Genomic DNA, 22,668 nt, shown 5'->3' with positions numbered 1-22,668 from the left:
GAGCATGAATGCGACTGAGAGAATAAAACTGAATAAAAAAACGCTAACTTTGACAAGCACAATAAATTTACAGCGGCTGTTACATACGCAAATCAAATGTATGTTTTTATTGTACAATATTAACAATAATAGAAGCTCTCCACTTAAAACGGTAAACTTGAGAAGCTGCCAGCATCGAACTCAGAACCTCTTGATTGGGAGTCAGCAGTTCTTAGCATTGCAATACGCAAGCTGTCACATCAACCGCCTACCATAGCCTGCTTTCTTTTCTCTTCAGTTATATATATCAGTTTGAATAAAAGCACACTTGTTTTGTTACACTTGTACTTTATGTGAAAGTGTTTATATGATATTTGGACTTCAGGCTTCACACATTATATAGTTTATGCCAACATTTTGTCATTTACTACTAAAATATGAAAACACTTTTCTGTTTTAACAATGTGTTTATACAGATTATTATAGAAATGGAACACACATGAAATGCAAATAACATGTTCCAAATAACGATCTATTATTTCCACTCTAAAACTCAAGCACTTCACTCCCATGTTGTAAAGACAGTCCTTGGGTGTGTGTGGGAACTGTTAACATTTGAATCTGATGATTATATATAGCGCGGAACTAACCTCTCTGTACTATGCTGCCCTCTGCATCTCCTGGAGTTCAAAAGAAATACCAACATGCAGCAACAAGTTCAGAAGAAAAAAACACACGCAGTCACTAACTACAACCGCATGAAGGTATGCAAATGAATATAATGTTGCATTAGTGCAACAATGTTTTCCGAAATGTACAATACAGGTCATAAAATGAATTATTCCAAATGTCATATGTACCCAAGTCTCTCTTTTTTGTCAGTGCTTCTTTGACATCATGGATCAGAAGGTGCATACTAATTCAGTGTTAGCAGGAGCACTCAAGAATAAAACCGAATAAAAAAAATTCACATCCACAGTCTTACTCAGTCACACACACCACTCACATCCACGTCCACGTTTTCCCAGTCTCGTTCGCATACAAGATCTGACACGGTTTTCAAATAAAGAGAGGATGTAACAAAACAAGTTTGTTTGTTATACCACGTCTATCTGAAAACGGCGTCAGATCCAGGGGGTGTGTGGGAGCTTGAACGTGAGAGAGAGAGAGAGAATAAAACTGGAAAAAAAACGCTAACTATAAATTTACAGACGCAAATCAAATGTATTCTTTTCTTGTATGATATTAACAATAAGAGCAGCTCACTACTGAAAATGGTAAATTTGGGAAGCAGCTGATATAGAAACGCAACCTCTTGATTGGGAGTGAGCAGTTCTTAGCATTGCAGCACGCAAGCTGTCATATCAACAGCCTACTGTAACCTGATTTCTTTTCTCTTCGGTTAAATTCTTGAATAAAAGTGCACTTGTTTTGTTATACTTGTACCTTTTGTAAAAGTGTTTATTTCATATTTGTATTTCAGGCTTCACATCTTATACATTTCATGTCTACATTTTTTCAATTATTACTAAAACATGAAAAACATTTCTGTGTTAACTACATTTTACATAGATTGTTGTTGATATGGAACACACATGAAATGTATGTATTTCAAATGATGATGTACTTTTTTTACCCTATAAAGCTCCAGCACTTCACTTGAAGGTAAACACTGAGCACCGAGAAACTTCTTTGCGAATTGAACTGCAGCGGTGGGATGGGATACCAGGCTGCTTGTTGCTCATCAACACATTTACAGGACAAAAGAAACTGATGGAGAGGCGAGAATGGATTTAAGGTGGGCCGGATTTACGAGGATTCTTGTAAGCTCTGGTAATTCTGGTGCTAAATGCCTATCAGACAGCCTTGGTGTCACAATCCCTCCTAACCTATTAACAGCTGTGTTTGGTGTACTCCCAGATGGGTTTAAAGTGGAGAAGGACAAATAAACTGTAATTGCCTTTACTACACTATTGGCACGTAGACTTATTTTGCTCAACTGGAAAAATCCTAACTCTCCTATTCCAAGTCAGTGGGTAACTGATGTTATATACTATTTGAAACTGGAATCAAATTCGTACTTAAGAGGACCTGCACAGAACTTTTTCAAAAGGATCTAATCAATAACATTTTAGAATAAGCTTTTAAAGCTGTGAGGAAGCAGATTCTCTCCACTTGTTTTTTCATCTCCATTTATCTATATTCACTTATTAATTCATCCATTTACTTACTTATTTTTACCAGCTTTAAGTTTTACTCATCTGGCTTAGCTCTCTCTCTCAGGGGTAGGGGTTGATTTTTTCTTCAATCTTATTTTTGTAAAAATTGATTTATTTGTATGGAATGTTGTGTGATTTCAATAAAATAAATCAAATAAATAAATATAAAACTATGCATATGTAAGTGGATTGCCTGCATTGGCAAGCTTACCAAAGCCGACATTACTTTCCCAACCACACTCTTCAAACATTTTGAATAAATTCTGCTCTGCTGGGAATACTTATGCTATTTATCAATTAATATCAGTGCTGGATATTAGACAACACTGGGAAGGAGACTGTGCTCAATCAGTATTTTAGATGACTAGAATTTGATTATGCATAACATTTATTCCTCACCAGTGTTCACAACACATGCTAAAATTTTAATTGACCAGATCTCTCCCGAGTAACATTACTGAAAATACAGTATAACAGGAAATGCATGATGCCATGTAGCTTTGGCCTACTTAGGTCATATGTTTGGGGAATGTTCTAAATTAATAAAATATCTTCACTCAAAAAAAGGTTTATCTATTCGGGTTGTATTTGTAATCATCCCAGAAATGTTTGTAGAAACAGTAGATATGATTAGACAACCAATAACAAAATTAATGTAACTTTCTATACTACACAGTCAGTACATCAAATAATTTTGCTCAACTGCAAGAATAATAATGCATCCTCCATAAATTTATATCATAAATATTCCTATTATAAATTTTCTTGAAACTTTGATCTTAATTGATCTTAATTTAACATTAGTTTTACATTTAACAATGGCCCAATCGTTGTGCACTGCAGATGTTTTGTATTTTTAAACTGATGTTTACTTAGACAGGTAGTACGGTGTAGTGAATTTTTTTTTAAACTTAGAAGCAAGTAACTGATCCAGTTCCAGCCTCAGACTCACTGTATAACCCTGTAAAATGATGTACAGTTGACCCCCACAAAGTCGCAGTTCAGAGTTCGCAGTCTCACTTGTTTGCGGATTTTCCTTAGAACCTAACTATTACTTGTTTACAGAAAACACAAATATCCTCCGCAATTTTTTAGGGCTTTTTTCGTTGCACTATATAATTTATCATGAGTTTTAATGCTAAATTAAGAACAATATAATTTACTAATTTTGTAACAAATATTAACGTAAATTCAGCTAAATATACATATAAAATATGTGTTTACACAGATTTTATAGATATACAGACTGTATACATTTTTTAGTACTGTAGATATAACACAAAGCAACCATAGAGGAAAACATGGCTTGGAATGGTGAAATACTGTACCCCTATACTCAGAGGCAGGAGGTTTGAAAGTAGTCAATCCGAGAGTGTCATTCCATTTCTCCTTGCTGCTGATTAACTGCTGCCCTGTGACGCATCTCTGTCAGATGCAGCTCAGCATTCATGCATCATAACAGTTTACCGCGTGGAGCTGTCTCTGGTGTTTTGCATTGTGTTCTTGTGTTTTTCGTTTTGTTCTTCTTAAAGCCCTTAGATGCCATCCGAATGACCTGCACCTTCAAAGGCTTCTGGCAATGAACCTAAGCATGGGATTCCTATATGGTTCGGGCTCTCAAAGTAAATAATGGCATCGATGCTGCCATTCAGACATATAAAACCCTCCTTGCCACTATGAAGAAACAACAACAGCAACTTCCCATCACAATGATACCTCAAACCTATCAAGAAAAGCCAGCATGAAACTCCACCAGAAGTAGACCCCATCAGAACATACGACTCCTCCTGAAGTGCCTGAACAAGAGGCGCCACCCGAGGAGCTATAAATCCTCTGCTTTGCTGTGCAGTCATTATCTTCATTACATACCTTCATCGTACTGCACAACTAATTCATCAACATCATCATCTTCAATCAATATCATTCATTATTGGTGAGTACCCATACATTTTACTGTATTTTTATTAAACTAAATTATTACTGTATTTACCCTACTTAAACCAAACAAAACGACAGGGCATACCAAAGAAAACGTGTTTGCATGAATTACAGTACATATTAGAGGTAACTAATATTTTACATTCTAGCACTCCGGGAGACAGAACAGTAGAGTACTGTACAGTATACAGTTTACCTTTACATTCTTTTTTTAGGGTAATGTATTAAGCTAAGTTTGAAATTAAAGTGTTTTGGGGGCATATTTAGGGTTTAAACAATAAAAATAGACATTTATAAGCAGTTCATTGAACACAAATTTCAATTTTTTTTCTAGCAAGTCACCTTGAATAAATGAGACAGCTAAACAATAATAATAATAATAATAATAATAACAATAATAATACATTGCATGAAGTGGACATTATTATTGCTGTGAAAATTTGGAAACCTTTCTTCAATCTACATTATTAATTGCTCAGAAACAGTTGATTTTAATTTTTAAATGGCCGCAGGTCACACAAAACAATCTTAATATAGTCACAAGACCACTTAATCCAATTCTGAGTTCTAAAGAGACAAATCGGCTCTTGAAAGTGTTATAGATCATTCTAAGACCCACTCACAAACATACAAAGCCAATTTGGAATTGCCATTTAATTTAACACTAGAATTATCAGAGCCTACGAAAAAACTTGTAGATCCGGCCCACCTTAAATCCTTTCACACCTCTCAGTCAGCGTCTTTTGTCCTGTAAACGTGCCGATAAAGACAAGCAGCAAGCAGCCTGGTATCCCATCCCCCACAGCCACAGAACGTGCACAATGTTCTCCAAGCTTGTTTATCTGGGAGTGAAGTGCAGGAGTTTTAGAGTGGAAATAACAGATCGTTATTTAGAACATGTTATTTGCCTTTCATGTGTGTTCCGTGTCTACAATAATCTGTGTAAACATATTGTTAAAACAGAAACGTTTTTCTTATTTTAGTAGTAAATGACAAAATGTTGGCATAAACTACATAATGTGTGAAGCCTGAAGTCCAAAGATCAAATAAACGCTTTCACAAAAGGTTCAAGCACGATAAAACAGCTTCCATAGCGTAGCGGTAAGATTTGCTGACTTGTAATCATGAGTCCCCGGGTCGATCCCGACTGACACCTATATATACCGTTTCTTTCTTTTCGTTTTTTTTCACTTTTATTCTGTCAGTCACAATCACGATATATATTACCACACTTGGAATCTGACGCTGTTAGTTTTTATTTAAAACTGGGAGTAACTGTAGATGTGAGTGGTGTTTTGAAGCAATGGAACTGGATATTCTCTGATCTGAAGGGATAAAAGCTGACACACAACCGCTGGTGAATCTGCCTTCTTCGTATCTCACCGTCACTTGATTTTTTTTTGTTCCTGCTCACGCTGAGTTAGTATGCACCTTATGGTCTATCATGTCAAAAAAAAAAAAAGAGAGACATAGGTATATATGATATTTGGAATTATTCATTTTATGACCTGTATAGTACATTTCGGAAAACATTGTGGCACAGATGCATAATTATTCATATTAATTCACATAACATCTTGCGGTTGTAATCAGTGGCTGAGTGTTTCACATTTTTTTTTTCTTTTCCCCCAATCTTGCCAGTGTCCACGTTGCTGTATGTTGGAGTTTCTTTTGTACTCCCGGACATGCAGTAGGAAAAGGATAGTAGAGAAAGGTCAGTTCAGCGCTATATGCAATCATCAAATTCAAATGTTAACAGTTCACACACACGCAAGAACCGTCCTTCATACATTTACGACATGTGTACCTGTTGCAATGTGCACACCTCTCTATGCTGTGGTTCCTATTACATTGAAAGGGCACCTGACACTGACAGTTTACTTTCTTAGGGAAAGCGGCTGTCTTGGAACAGAAGCTTGTCGATGTTGCATCCTCCTTTTCTTTTTCCATCGCCTTTTCTAGTAAGATGCGATGACGAAGATCCTCTGCAAAGTGAGCCATGAATACTCTTCTTTGATTGATGGACTGAAAGCCAGAAGTCTACGTGACCATCATCATCAGGTCCTTCCATGAAAACCCTAAATACAAAGAGGACTGTTTGATTTATGTTAGGTAGATTGCCCAGAGGGGACTGGGCGGTCTCTTGGTCTGGAACCCCTACAGATTTTATTTTTTTCTCCAGCCTTTAGAGTTTTTTTTTGTTTTTTCTGTCCACCCTGGCCATCGGACCTTACTCTTATTCTATGTTAATTAATGTTGACTTATGTTTATCTTTTATTGTGTCTTCTATTTCTCTATTCATTTTGTAAAGCACTTTGAGCTACATTTTTTTGTATGAATATGTGCTATATAAATAAATGTTGATTGATTGATTGATTCTTTTCTCAGTGGCCCCCGTGCATGCCTTGCACAGTATATGTGCATTGATCGCTGCCAGCATGTTGTAGCACACAGCAACTGGCCACCTGCGTGCTCTTGGGCGTACTGAAAAAGCTCATTTCTTCTGGTGCATGATGTCAACGCATCAAGGAGAAAAAAAGAAAGACAAATATATGGGACATTGGGTATAAATTTATTGTACTTGTAAAAGTTAGCTTTTTTTCAGTTTTAATCTCTCAATCAAAATAGGAACCATAGCATAGAGAGAAGTGTGCGCATTGCAACCGGTACACATGTCGTAAATGTAGGAAGGACGGTCCTTGCGTGTGTGTGAACTGTTAACATTTGAATTTGATGATTGCACATAGCGCTGAACTGACCTCTCTGTACTATTCTTTCCTCTGCATGCCCTGGAGTACAAAAGAAACTCCACCACACAGTAATGTGGACACTTGCAAGATTGGAAAAGAAAAAAAAACACGCGAAACACTCGGTCACTGATTACAACTGCAAGATGTTATGCAAATGAATATGAATAATGTTGCATCCGTGCCACAATGTTTCCCAAAATGTACTATACAGGTCATAAAATGAACAATTTCAAATATCATATATACCTATGTCTCTTTTTTTTTTTGTTTTTTTTGACATCATGGACCATAAGGTGCACACTAATTCAGCGTGAGCAGGAACACTCAATAAAACTGAACAAAAAAAAAATCAAGTGACGGTGAGATACGAAGAAGGCAGATTCATTGGCGGTTGTGTGTCAGCTTTTATCCCTTCAGATCAGAGAATGTCCACTTCCATTGCCTCAAAACACCACTCGCATCTACAGTTACTCCCAGTTTCAAATAAAAACTAACAACGTCGGATCCCTAGGGCAGTAGTATGTATCGTGATTATGACTGAGAGAATAAAAGTGAAAAAAAAAGGTAACTTTTACAAGTCCTATAAATGTACACCGTCTGTTACAGATGCAAACCAAATGTATGTGTGTACTGTATAATATTAACAATAAGAGCAGCTCACTACTGAAAATGGCAAATATAGGTATCAGTCGAGATCGAAGCGGGGACTCTTGATTACAAGTCAGCAAATCTTACCGCTACGCCATGGAAGCTGTTGTATCGTCCTTGAACCTTTTGTGAAAGTATTTATTTGATCTTTGGACTGCAGGCTTCACACATTATATAGTTTATGCCAACACTTTGTCATTTGCTACTAAAATATGAAAAAGTTTCTGTTTTAACAATGTGTTTACACAGATTATTGTAGAAACGGAACATACATGAAATGCATGTGTTCCAAATAACAATCTATTATTTCCTCTCTAAAACTCCAGCACTTCAATCCCAGATAATCAATCAAGGCATGAGCTGGGAGAACATTGTGCATGTTCTGCGGCGGTGGGGGATGGGATACAAGGCTGCTTGTCTTTATCAGCACATTTACAGGACAAAAGACGCTGACAGAAAAGGTGCAAACAGATTTAAGGTGGGCCTTATCTACACATTTGTTCGTAGGCTCTGGTAATTCTAGTGTTAAACAGCATGTCTTTGAGGATGTGGCTGAGAAGCTAGAGAACCCAAACACACGTGGAGAAAATTTACAAACTCCATATAAACAAACCCAAGGTGCTATTTCTGTAAGACAACAGCATTACCCTCTGCACCACTATGCCGTCCCAGAAATAAAAATAAATTTGTAAATAATGTTATCAAACAAATAATTTTTGTAAAAGTTTGTGACTATATTTTACAACTTTAAATTCAGATAAAATAAAATGGTACTCCAAAATGCACATTTATCACTTAATTACAATTTTGCCTAGCTCTAGCATTGCTGGTTGTCAGAGTTGTCAAGTAACCAGTGAACATCGTCTGGTAATGCCTCCTCTTTATGGTATCAAGTCTCAATTTCCTGTGTAGTTCCTACTTGATGGAACAAGCTGCCCACCTCCATCAGAACCGCTGACTCCTTCAACATATTTAAGAAGCAATTGAAAACCCACCTATTTTGTAAATATCTGTCTAACTGATTGAATTAAAAAATACTTTGTGATCTTTAATATTGTTGGTGGATTTGTTATATTACGGTTAATTGCTTTATCGATTGTTAATTTATGAATGCAAATTTATTAGTTATTACATTCGCTGATCCTAATGTGATGTGGGAGACCTTCCATGACAAAGACCCTGAAGGCTGCTTAGGGTTACCAGTGTTCCCAGAAGGAGGTGTTTCATCTTGCAGGGAACTCTGGATATCATTGAGAGGAGTGACAGTACAGGGAACTGAGAAAAATGGATGCGAGGGCTCCGAGAACGCACATTCGAATCTGTTCCTTGGAGTCGCAGTCAGGGCGAAAAATGGAACGGTCCTTACGGATGACACTGTAGTTATGACCTGCTGGAAGGGCTACTTTAAGCAGCTGTTTAAAGCTGATCTTCCGGATAGGACGTTGGATACCTCTGGGTCCACGGTTCTTGAGCCTAATCCTCCAATTAGCAGTGAGCCGCCAAGTCCCACTGAGATTGCACAGGTGGTGAACCAGCTGAGGGTAGAGAAAGCTGCAGGGATCTGTGGTATCCGGGGCGAACTTCTACAGGCTGGTGGCAAGGCTGATCTCCTGGCACTGCAAGCAATCTTTGCTACCATTTGGGAGACTGGCGTCATCCCAACTGACTGGAAAACGGGACTTGTCATCCCTATCTGGAAAGGGAAGGGTGATTGCCTGGGTTGTGGTAACTACAGGGGGATAAGATAACACTGCTGTCGGTACCTGGTAAGGTCCTTGCTAGGGCCGTTCTCAATAGGACCTGTGAATACTTGCTCACCTACCAGCAACTGGAGTAGTCTGGTTTTACACCTAGGAAGTCTACCATCGACCACATCCTGGCACTGATGGTTCTCATGGAGCACAAACGCGAATATCAGCACTTTTTTTGCAGACTTTGTCGATTTTCATAAAGCATTCGACTAAGTTAATCAAGGCGCAACGTGGGACATCCTGAGACACTGCAGAATCCCCTAAAGGTTGCTGGATATTATGGCCAGGCTGTACACTGGTACTGTGAGTGCTGTGCAGAGTGGAGGCAGAACCTCTGGGTTTTTCCCAGTTGATTCTGGGGTTTGTCAGGGGTGTGTTCTTGCTTCTACTCTTGCTTGGACTGGGCAAGGGTGTGAGGTCCAGTGGCTGTGGGGTATCTGTTGGCAAATAAAGATTCACTGATATTGACTTTGCCGACGATGATGTGATGTTTGCAGTGTCAACGGAGGCTCTAATGGAGGCTCTTGAGCTGAGCGAGGCTCTTGAGCTGAGCGAGGTGTTTGAGTGTCCTGGATAAAAACCAAGATCAAGGCCTTTAATGACCTCGTAGGCACAGTTATCAGTAGTGTGTCCGTCTGTGGAGAGAGTATGGACCTTGTTGAGAGGGTTACTTACCTCGGCAGCAACATTCATGTTTCTGGTGACACTTCCTATGATGTCAGTAGACAGATTGGGAGAGCATGTGGGGGGTCATAAGGTTGCTGGAAATGGGTGAATGTCTCTCCCAATATTTATACAAAAGGATGAAGGTCCAAGTCTTTAGAGTCTTGGTGCTTCCGGTCTTGCTATATGGTTGCGCGACATGGACGCTATCCAGTAACCTGAGACAAAGTCCCAAATGAGGCACATTACCTGCATTATGAGGGAGCGTCGGTTACAGCGCTATAGCCATGTGGCGCGATTCCCCAAGGGTGATCTGGCTCTCAGGATCCTCACTGTTGAGGACCCGAGTGGCTAGACCAGGCCAAGGGGGTGCCCACGTAACACCTGAGAGCGGCAGAAAGTGGGTCATTTCCGGGTGGGACTGGACCGCGTATTTGCCTAGGGGATTTCCAACCAAGATCCCAAGTTGTTTTGTCGTGTGGTGGGTGCAGCAACATGCTGTACCAGTGCATGCTCCCCAACCTGACATCTTTTGTTACCTGTCCTACCACACTTGCTGAACAAACAGGCCCTAGCCGTATGTTACTTGAATATGTTTACCTCTGTTCTAAGTTGCTTTGGATAAAAGTATCTGCCAAGCAAATAAATGTAACTGTGGCGACACCTTCAAATGATGGTGTTCTTGTTGTATTTATTATTAACAATATTATTTTGTTAAAAATGTTTGCTTATTTTGATGTATATATTGATAATATATTGGTTGAATTAATATCTATGCTTATTTTACACTTACTGTAGTTCCAATAACCATGTAGGCAAAAACTAACTGGGACAGTTCCTGGTAAACTATATACATATAACATATGAGCATCATAAACAATATCAAAGATGTAGAAGGAAACACAAAAGGCTTAAATTAAGCCATTGCTATTGTTACAATTGATTAAACTAGACACTCTACTTTATCTTCAGTACCATTTATTCCTAACTAATAGATACAGTTTAGTGTATTATTTCTATAAAAATATAATATTTTAAGACTTAATTATCCAGTTTCTAAGTACAAATAGCAACATACACTCACCTAAAGGATTATTAGGAACACCTGTTCAATTTCTCATTAATGCAATTATCTAATCAACCAATCACATGGCAGTTGCTTCAATACATTTAGGGGTGTGGTCCTGGTCAAGACAATCTCCTGAACTCCAAACTGAATGTCAGAATGGGAAAGAAAGGTGATTTAAGCAATTTTGAGCGTGGCATGTTTGTTGGTGCCAGACGGGCCAGTCTGAGTATTTCACAATCTGCTCAGTTACTGGGATTTTCACGCACAACCATTTCTAGGGTTTACAAAGAATGGTATGAAAAGGGAAAAACATCCAGTATGCGGCAGTCCTGTGGGCAAAAATGCTTTGTTGATGCTAGAGGTCAGAGGAGAATGGGCCGACTGATTCAAACTGATAGAAAAGCAACTTTGACTGAAATAACCACTCGTTACAACCGAGATATGCAGCAAAGCATTTGTGAAGCCACAACACGCACAACCTTGAGGCGGATGGGCTACAACAGCAGAAGACCCCACTGGGTACCACTCATCTCCACTACAAATAGGAAAAAGAGGTTACAATTTGCACGAGCTCACCAAAATTGGACAGTTGAAGACTGGAAAAATGTTGCCTGGTCTGATGAGTCTCGATTTCTGTTGAGACATTCAAATGGTAGAGTCAGAATTTGGCGTAAACAGAATGAGAGCATGGATCCATCATGCCTTGTTACCACTGTGCAGGCTGGTGGTGGTGGTGTAATGGTGTGGGGGATGTTTTCTTGGCACACTTTAGGCCCCTTAGTGCCAATTGGGCATCGTTTAAATGCCATGGGCTACCTGAACATTGTTTCTGACCATGTCCATCCCTTTATGACCACCATGTACCCATCCTCTGATGGCTACTTCCAGCAGGATAATGCACCATGTCACAAAGCTCGAATCATTTCAAATTGGTTTCTTGAACATGACAATGAGTTCACTGTACTAAAATGGCCCCCTCGCTCACCAGATCTCAACCCAATGGAGCATCTTTGGGATGTGTGGAACGGGAGCTTCGTGCCCTGGATGTGCATCCCACAAATCTCCATCAACTGCAAGATGCTATCCTATCAATATGGGCCAACATTTCTAAAGAATGCTTTCAGCACGTTGAATCAATGCCACGTAGAATTAAGGCAGTTCTGAAGGCAAAAGGGGGTCAAACACCGTATTAGTATGGTGTTCCTAATAATCCTTTAGGTGAGTGTATACTCTTCTCTTAAAACAACTTAAGTCCATGCAATACTTACAGAAACCTGGGATGTGTCCATGTACTGTAAACCAAAATAGTCCAATTCTATTAGATCCAAATGGTACAAAATTTGATTGAAAAGATCTTGGCCTTTAGCATGTTTCTGCAAAATAAAATGGTGTAACTCATCAGCCTTGACTGAAGAAAGATAAAATTAATTTTGTCTTTCAAATGAAGGCATAAATATTGTACACCAGCATAAATAAGTAAATATAAAAAATAAAAAACTAACTAAAAAGTCTCTTTTCTTTAAAAATGTCCACATATAACATTTATAATATTAATAATAAGAAACCTGTAACCACCTTTAGCAAATAACGAGAAAACAGTACAAAATGCATTTCTCATATAAAAATTTAAATTTTAAACAAATTCAAGTTTATAACTTTTTTCAACATTATAAACACACATTTAAAAACTGAACTTCCATTTAATCTATAAGAAATTACTAACCTCTGACTTTTGTATTTTATTTACTATTATTAAAATTATTAAAAACATTTCCATAATACAAATGACCATCATAGGAGTAAAACACTAAGACAAACTTTATTTCAACCTTTCCTGCTGAAAAAGATTAAACTGACATGAGAGGTGAGAAAAACAGTAATGGAGCATTTTTTTGCATTCATATTATATATATATATATATATAATTTTTTTCTCAATTACAAGGAAACAGCAAAGTGCTGAGATATTTATAAAAAAAAAAAAAGAGGGCAGTGGACATTTAGCTTAAACAAAACTGCTTACTTTAATTAGGTTAACTTAATTCATTACTAAAATTGTCTTCACTTACAATTAGAAATGCTAACAATGTACAGTTAATTTAAACTTGCACCAAAAAATGTAATTTTGCTGTATTGCTGCACCTAATATACCTTTTCGTTACTCCTGCTATTTAGATAGATACAAGAAGACAATATTTGTACTTCATATCACATCGTTTTGACTATGAAACTAGAACGTCTTAAGCCAAAAGTAGGATAAGTTGTTTTTTTCAACTGCCACCATGAATGCCAATTTAAACTTTACACTAATGCAGATACACATTGGTGAGCACAGACAAGAGTTAAGTCAACAGGAGTTATCTGCAGAATTGATTAGTGTCTATGTTGCAGCTACAAAAAAACATACACAAATGCTTTTGAGGAACAGCTGACATGAACATGGGTGAAGTATGCTGCAATTGCTTAAGTATAAAACAACCACCATTTGCCATACAAGCCTGTTTGCTATGTACTCGTGCAGTCAGGTGTGCAGATGCAGTTGAATAAATGTATAAACTCTTGGGATGTCAGCAACCAAATACTGAAATCATTATTTGAATATCCTATTGCATCATGCTCAGGGAGCAAATACATGTAAAGGAAAAAACTTGTTCAGAAATTCCCTACGCTCACTGCTGCCAGGAAAAAAAAAAAAAAAAAAAGATAATGAGTGAATAGGCTTTGGTGAAGATTACCGTGCAAATGAGTTTGCAGCAGAGTCCTGCATTCCACCACATGAAGATTCACTTTTGCACTGGAGACACAAAGCACAGAAGGTATTTTGTATAGCTGGAAAACAGTCAAAAGACTAAATAGACCTCTCCCGAATACATTGACATGCTAGTTTTCTTAAACAAAAACTAAGTTACCCAGCATTACGGGTATTTAAGTGCCAGCTTCCTGTGTTGGTGCATGTAATGAGTGAGAAGTATACAGTATATTGTCTATAACAAGTTTTTATCTATGTTGACATTCTATAAATAAAAGATTACCAAAAAATAAAGTAGCTATTTGTTATTATAGTTACTATGAACATGCATGTGCTTGACTTGATCTGTAGGAAACAGGAAAGGACAAAGGTGAGGGTTACTGATTTAAAAAAAAAAAAAGTTTTGCATTTATACCATTATTAGTTTTAAAGGGCCTTTGTAAATGCAGCTTGTCACATTTATTAACCATATTGCACTCCTCTGCAGTGATATGAATGGGCCTATCGAATGTAATTGATTTTACTGTGCTATGGATTCCCTGCACTGTGCAGATGCTGAAATACTGAATAGAACCACAGAGGTGTGAATGTAGCCTTAGAGACATTATGTGCATACTTAACATCACAAAAATTAACATGGAAGCATCACTAAATCCATCTGATAAGACTGATGCATGGTATTAATCCAATTCATGCCTGTTTATTTTCTGTCTAATCTACATTTATGAAAGTATAATGAAAGAATAATAAGGAGAAATTACTACCCAATAAATCACAGGTTAGTTTAAAGATAGGATGCACTGGGACACTTCACCAGTGATGCTTCCTAAGGTCATCAGATGTTTCGGGTATCCCAACATCAGGATTTGCTCAGGTGACCCAGCCAGGATTGATCAGGCCCTGCCTTGCACCTCAGCAGCAATAACCCACGATTTGGAAGTCCTGATACAAAGCCACCTGGAGGTCCTCTCTGCAGCCTCTATGGTAGACTCTATGGCTATCATTTTTGAAACTCCTTTGATGCCAAGCAGTGTGTAGACATTGCATAACAAGAGGAGAGCAAAGCCTCTACACCCTACCTCAATGGGCTCACAATGAGCATTCCAGCCACACCTCTGGCAATGCTCCACCAGATCATGGTACTTGGACTGCTTTTGTTCATTAGCCTCTTCAATGTGGTCCTCCCAAAAGATTGTCAGCTCCACTATGAGCACCTGCCTTGAAGAGGCAGATGTTAACATCACATCTGACCTCAAAACAATTTGGCGTAACATGGTCTGGGAACTTGAGCAGCATACCCAATGCTACGTGCAGCTTCCAGTCCACTGCTGAGGTGAGTAGGCTGCCTGCTACTGCTCTCCCACCATGACAATAGTGATGTCCCTCTGGCTGCGAATGACCTGGTTGTTATCCATGTCTTTAGAGATGGTGTCTTCCTCCGAATTCAGCAAATGGTCATGTTGCCAGCAGCCCTCACCGAGTGCTATTGTGCAGCTACTGAGAATATGTTCCCGCAAGCCCCCCAGAGCAGAGAGAACATACTGAACACTCACACTTGCCCCAGGTATGTAGATTTATTGAGCTGGGTAGGATGTCATATACAGCTTGAACCATGAACATAACGTGTTGTGGTTCAGTCTGCCAGATGTCACCCCAAGCTAATTTCCACTCCAGCACTCCTTCCCACCTTGTCCATACACCCTGCTACTGCATGTCCACCATCCTACTTATTCGCTCCTCCTCCACACCTGCCTGCACCTCCTCCAGAACTAGATGGTACTTGTCCTTGCTATGGGCCTTGTCATAAGAGGTTGTGAGATTGCTTCTAAATCCACTCGCACTGTTGCCAAACATCCAACAGAGACTTGTTTCAATTGAGACTCTGCTAGCTCCAGACTTTCCTGGGCTTTCCACCTAATACCTGTCCACACCATGATGCCTGCTGATACTACTCTACAGTCTCTGGAGTCCCAACAGAGCAGAACCTCTTGAGTATAACACTTTAAACTCCTCTTCAAGGCTGCTTATGGAGTGCTGGAACTGACTGCTTGTCCTATAACAGTGCTGCATTGTGTAAACTGCATGGTAGACCCAGCCAAATGCAGGGGTAATAATAATAATAATTCTTTGCATTTATATAGCGCTTTTCTCACTACTCAAAGCGCTCAGCAATTACAGGTTAAGGGCCTTGCTGAAAGGCCCAACAGAGCAGAGTCCCTATTGGTATTTACGGGATTCGATCCAGCAACCATCCGATTGCCAGTGCAGATCGCTAGCCTCAGATCCACCACTCCGCCCTTCGTAACAACTGATCTTCCTCTCCAGGGTCTCTAGAGTTGACATAGTTACCTCGTACTCAAGCAGAGGCCACAGGTCATGGGGCAAGATGCCATGATGGTGTAACCAAGCTTTGAATCTGCTAGGTAAGGCAAATGTGTCTACTGTGGTGAGCCAATTTGCAAACTTCTTTATCATTGCTTGGATGGCCATTGTATCCCTAAGGCTACAGTCGAAGACCTTGCTTGGACAATTGTATAATGCATGTTTTCTTCAGCGCTTTTTGGAGCTCTTCCTTGTTTTCTACGTACTGCGTTGATGATGTCACACGAAACTCCGCCCCCCCACGGCCATCATGCTCAACTCCATTACAGTATATGGAGAAAAATAGCTTTCAGTTATAACCATTACGCGTAGAATTTCGAAATGAAACCTGCCCAACTTTTGTAAGTAAGCTGTAAGGAATGAGCCTCCAAATTTCAGCCTTCTACCTACATGGGAAGTTGGAGTATTAGTGATGAGTGAGTGAGTCAGTGAGGGCTTTGCCTTTTATTAGTATAGATATACCTGTATATACATACATATATATACATACACACACACATATACATACATACACAGTACATACATACATATACACATAAGCCACTTTATTAGGTTCACCTGTTCAACTGCTTGTTAATGTAAATATTTAATCAGCCAAATACGTGGCAGCAACTCAATACATTTAGGCAAGCAGACAATATCAAGGTGAACTGGTGAAGTTCAAACTGAGCAGAACAATGGTGAAGAAAGGTGATTTAAGTGACATTAAACATGGCATGGTTGTTTGTACCAGACAGGGTGGTCTGAGAATTTCAGTAACTGATGATCTACTGGGATTTTCACACACATCCGCCTCTAAGGTTTACAGAAAATGGTCAGAAAAAGGGAAAATAACCAGTGAGCGGTAGTTGTCTGGTCGAAAATATTTTGTTAATGCCAGAGGTCAAAGAAGAACGGCCAGACTAATGTGAGCAGATAGAAAGGCAACAATAACTCAAATCACTCGTTATAATCGAGATATGCAGAAGTGCATCTCTGAATGCACAACACATCAAACATTGAAGTAGATGGGCCACAGCAGCCCATTGGTTAATCAGATGTTTCAGAAGTACTATGTAACTAACTGGGTACATTTCTGTATATGACATATAATGTTCACTGCAAAACACAATTTTAGAGGAAACTGTAATCTTTTGAATACAAAAAGGTAACTAGTATGAATAATGGGAATCTGGGTTATAAATATAATTTCACCCTGTAGAACATCATGTGAAAACAATACCTTCAGTCAGGTTTGAATGTAACACTTTGATCTGTAATCTTGTACCACTGGAAAGTTTTGGAAGGTTTAGATGAAAAGCAATACACATTGAATTGTGGTTTACTTTAACTTTTTACATACAGAATTGACATTAACAGGCTCCTTGTTGACAGGTACATGGCCAGTGGAATTAATTGAATATGATAAGCATTGTATAAATAAGAAAGAAATAATGTCAAACTATATACAACATCTACCTTTTACGTTATGTCTGTGGGGGATTTTACTGAGCTGAGCACATGTTGAATTGACCAAGGCATGTTACCACTCCGGGCATGTGTTATACATAAGGTTAAAAAGGGGCTGGTACACCATGCTGGCACTTATCTGTTAGTGCTTTGCAAACTGGGGCATAGTGACACATCGCGGTCTGTCCTTCAAAATAACACATTGCAGTTCTCTGCGATATTTCCTGTATTTTACAACTCAGGAATGCCACTCCATCCCTGTTCTTTGAGGTATATGGATAAAAGTACACTTGACAACCCAATGCCTTTTACTTTCAAAATAAACAAGCTAAATGAAAATAAATGTGAGCATCCAATATTTGTATCAACGTAGATATTAGGATGGAAAAAAAAGATAAAGAAACAAAGTTCCTAAGAAGGAAATGGTACAAAAATAACGATAAATTACAAACCTGCACCTGAAGAAAATAAAGTCAATTACACTGTGTCCTGGGATTTCAAAGACCATCCAAAAAACGGTTTGTGTCAATGCATAAAGGTTTGCGAAAGCAGTAGTCGGAATACAAGTAAGAATTTGTAGCTAAAGCCTTGTACATTTGTCTACACCTGTATTAACATTAGTTACAATCAGATGATACCACATTAAAAAAACAGGTGTAAACACATTGCTGATATAATGTCTGAGAACTTCTCTAAATTGTTTTAGACATATATGTAAATAAGTTAGTTATATTATGGAGCCCTGTTATCACCCTCTAGGTTTAATCCTCTCAGTGAACTCTCTGAGGTGTCCAGATTTGCTGCCTGTAACTTGATTAACTTGATTTGTTTCTTTTAAACAAGTTAAAGTGTGCGTGAAATGAACATGGCAGAAAAACATATTTTTGTGTTACAGTATTTTAAAACCAACCCAAAATAAAAGATGCTTGTCACGCTTTCCCTAAATGATTGTTGAACTGATGGTTAAAAAGATTTGGAATCAATTTTGAATCAAATTAAGACCCCAAGTATCAAAACTGAATACAACTGCAATATTAGTAAACATTTCCATCCCTAGTGGTTAACCAAAACTTCTTTGACAATGGCACACATGAACTAATTTAGAAATTATCCACAAATTAGTAGTGCTAAAGTAGTGCCAGCTTAAATAGCATTGCAATCAGGACTATAATTTTAGCAACTAATAAACAAAATAGCTGTGTGAGGGTATCTAAATAATAACAGTGAGCTAAAACACGTTTAAAAACAAAGTGGAGAAGCAAAACAGAAGTGAAACTGAAATCTCCATGTATCACAGAATCATAAATAAATAAAATTGAGAAAAATCTCTTCTTGCCAAAAAAAAAACAAAATCATGAAATATTACAAAACGTAAGCCAGACAAGCTTCTCTTCTGTTTTTGAGGTTCAAAACACTTGTCCTTCAGTGGAAAACAATGGAGATTAAAACTGTACAAGAGAAAGTCAATAATAAAGTCACAGTCCTGGAGATCTTGGCCAACTGGGCACCTTCTCGCTCCTGAGGTCTCTATAGTGGAGTCTGTGCTGGCTGTCTTATCGTACAACCACTTTAGGAATGCACTAGTTTTTCAGCAGAGGATTTTAACTAGCAGGTTTTTGCTCATTATGTGTAATTGACAGATCGATGTACTGTATAAATTCTTGTCACATTTGACTTTAGCGATTTCAGTTGTAGCCTTCCTTTACGTGATCTGAGCAGTCGGTGGCATGCTCCTGTGAAGGCCTTTTGTGTAGCATGATATACAATACAATTCCCTCCAGCTAGTCTGTGTTTCGATCCATTTGATTTGTCATTATTCGTACAGGTGGACTCTGTGTGCCTAAGATCTAACAGCCAATGAATGCTCATCTAGAAGTATAACATACATAATTCAGAAAATGAAGAATAGGAAGCACAAGTGTTTTGAACCTCACAAAAAGAAGAGAAGCTTGTCTGGCTTATGTTTTGTACTGACAGAATGAAAATAAGAACTCACTGTACCTGTTAACCCTTTGCACTGCACCAACAGAGTCACTAAATTTGACATGTCCAGCAATTTTCACTTGTGTAAACCGACACAGTCCGGCAACAAGATTTGCAAATGCATTTGGCATGTGTGACATACCCAATGACTAAAAGTTGCATAATGTGACATAGGCTTATAACTTGTTAATCGCTAGTCAGTTTTATGATTAAAATAAAGTATAAGCTATACATTATGTGTGTGCAGTTTCCAGACTTTCCTTTACATGGGTAAAGCAAGTTAAGGAATAGTGGAACAATCTGTTGCCATGCATCAGTGTCTGAGCCAGTTATGCACATAAAGGATTATTAAGTCTCCTTTTGTTCCACAATAATGAACTTCTGAAAAATGCACACAACATATAGCTGCAACAATATATTTCCTGTTAAAATGTCTGAAGATAAAGATATACTAACTGCAATATGTGCTAGGAAAAAGTCAACAAGACTTTTGCCCCTACAAATTGGGTAAGACATTTAAATTTATATCATACAGCAGAATATGCAGACTTTCAACAACTTTTATTATATCCAAGTAAAAACAATCACTCTTTGACACATTTGTGTACTTCTTTTTGATTGTTTCTTCAAAGTACTGCAATGGTAATAAAATTCATTAAACAGCAACAAACTGCATATTAGTAATAATAATTATATACTTAATTTGAATACAAGATAAAATGATTGCTATTTTACAAACCCCAAAAAAGGAACAAAATGTTTCTAAATATTTTAGAAGAAAAAAAAAAGATATAAAAACAGAAGATGAGAGGGTAAAGATGAAATTCAGCCAGGAATGCAAAGCAAAATGTCTTTAAGTTCTCTGTGTGAAATTCATTCTGAGATTTTTGAGAAAAGTTTGGAGTGGTTTCACATTTAAAACAATTCTGTAACATTGTAATTGCAAACCTGCCCATCAGAACCACTATTGCCTAGCGACTGAATATGGTGGAATATTTCAGAAAAATTAAATGCAAATAAATATATTGTGAAATGTGACAATAAATCAATAAAACCACAATGTAATGTGAGCACAAGTAAATAAATGTTTAATGAAATTACTTATTTTATTTACATTTACTCATTTGGCTAACACCTTTACCCAAGGCGACTTCCAACATTTATGATACAATTGGTTACATTTCTTTTAGTTTTCCAATGGGAGCACAGGTAGGTCAAGTGACCTGCTCATGGTCACACAGTGTCAGAACCCACAACCTCAGGGTTTGAAGTCCAAAGCCTTAATCGCTACACCTCACATAACAAACACACAATGAAATGAAAACTGCAGTTTTCACTGTACAAAGTCAAAAGGATTAGTTCTACTGAGTACTGCATTTTTATTGGTGAAATGTCGGTAAAGCGAATGTAAATATTTGGCCGTGAAGGACCATATAAACAGCAGACACTGCAGGTGCAAATGCCTGATGATAAACTTGGAGGTGCTTGAATTAAAGTAGCCACTTTGTGCGTTAATTCTGGCCTATTTTTCTTGCACTCATATCTACCACAGACATGCACTGTCACAACTCTAAGCATACAATTCATTGACAAGTTACCAATCAAAATACAGTGCCAAAGTGTAAATGGACCTGCTGTGGGAATCAGCATCAAGATCCAATTGATCAAAATCTGAAAGGGAGAGAAAGGATGAGCAAGCAAACAGTGATTTGCTGGATTCATTTTTGAAAGAAAATAACTGTCCAACTGGCCGTATGTTGTAAACCAGGTAAAACTGAGAACTGACATATATACATATACGCATTTTCTTATTTCACTTATTCCAGTACAGTGAGTGATGGTCTGTGTTCAGGAGGCTCCTGGAAGCAACCAGGGATTATGGAGCTGGTGGTTGGGGTGGAGTGGGTGAGGGTGGGTATGTAATAAGAGGCCCATGACAAAGTGCAATTTTAAATAATCTTGAGTCCCAGAGCATGCAGGCTCTGAATGGTTCGAGGTGCACACACTGCTCCGAGGTTGATCGGGTGTTTGGGTAAATCACGCATGCCCATAGCAAAAGCAAGTGGGACAGTCATGTGCTTCATTCACACCTTGCAACATGTGGAGGACAGCACCTGTATTCAAATTGGGTCTATAAAGAGGGTCTGAATGGCAAAGAGAGGAGACCACTGGATGGATGGTGAAAAACCAGCTATTACTATTTTATATGAAGTCATCATAGTAAGGAGTCCTTTTTTAAAGGAAAACTGAAGCTTAATGATGACCTCTCACCAAACACACAAGAAAGCAAAAAAGATTTTACTGCTCTAGCTTATGAAATAACTAGATGACAATGTGAAATTGTTCCACTTAGTCCACAGATCTGACATTAAGACTATTACTATACAACACAGAGAAGCTAAGATTAAAACAGGCTTTTTGTCAAGTTTTAAATGGAGGTGTTTCAGTTCAATTAACAATCAAGCACTTTTACATGAGAGAGGCTTAGACAGCAGATGCAAACAGGATACCTACACAGAAGCCATTCTCCATCATCATTGATTTAGAAATACAGAACGATTCAGTTTTTTTTTTTCCTAGGAAGGGCATGATTTTGTTAGTTACTTTATTTAAATGCAAATGAACATGTAATTATTTGTTTAAGTGTTTCTTAACAATAAAAAATATGTTACATAAAGATAGATGGATGGTTCAGGATAAGATTATTAAAGTGTTGGTCAACATATTCAGTGTCAATGTACCAAATTAAAATAATAAAAGAAAAAGTTATAACAGTAAATGTGAACCAAAGAACTTTAATCTGTTTAGCTATTTTGGGACATTCAGATATCATTAATATACAGGTGTGTTAAAAAAATTATACTATTTAACCTTTACACTGAATGCTGCAAACTGATATGCTTCTTAACCTTGTTATGCATATGAACCTAACTTAAAATTGTTGCTTTGTTATATTTCTCAATCTTGTTGTGATCTCTTGATCGGATCTCATGACAGGTTCAATCAAGCTTTTTGTAATAAAGGGTGTTCATTTTGGATCAATTATTAACAGTGACTCTCAACTGTTCTTTGTTCACAAAGTACTTACT

At 37.9% G+C, this 22,668-nt stretch overlaps 1 protein-coding gene across 5 annotated transcripts in view; it reads right to left on the bottom strand.

The window, feature by feature from the left end:
• epb41l4b (erythrocyte membrane protein band 4.1 like 4B) overlaps positions 1 to 22,668 on the bottom strand; it is a 404,010-nt gene that overhangs the window by 310,914 nt on the left and 70,428 nt on the right. For all 5 annotated transcript variants that reach the window (XM_039737615.1, XM_039737616.1, XM_039737617.1 and 2 more), the window contains exon 2: positions 12,286 to 12,390. In XM_039737615.1, the coding sequence (XP_039593549.1) occupies positions 12,286 to 12,390 (105 nt within the window). The remainder of the gene's footprint in view (positions 1 to 12,285; positions 12,391 to 22,668) is intronic.

The sequence above is a fragment of the Polypterus senegalus genome, chromosome 15 (assembly GCF_016835505.1).
Source record: "Polypterus senegalus isolate Bchr_013 chromosome 15, ASM1683550v1, whole genome shotgun sequence".
NCBI classification, from domain to species: domain Eukaryota; kingdom Metazoa; phylum Chordata; class Cladistia; order Polypteriformes; family Polypteridae; genus Polypterus; species Polypterus senegalus.
The sequence above is the reverse complement of the archived record's forward strand: the minus strand, read 5'-3'. Positions and strand labels throughout refer to the sequence as shown.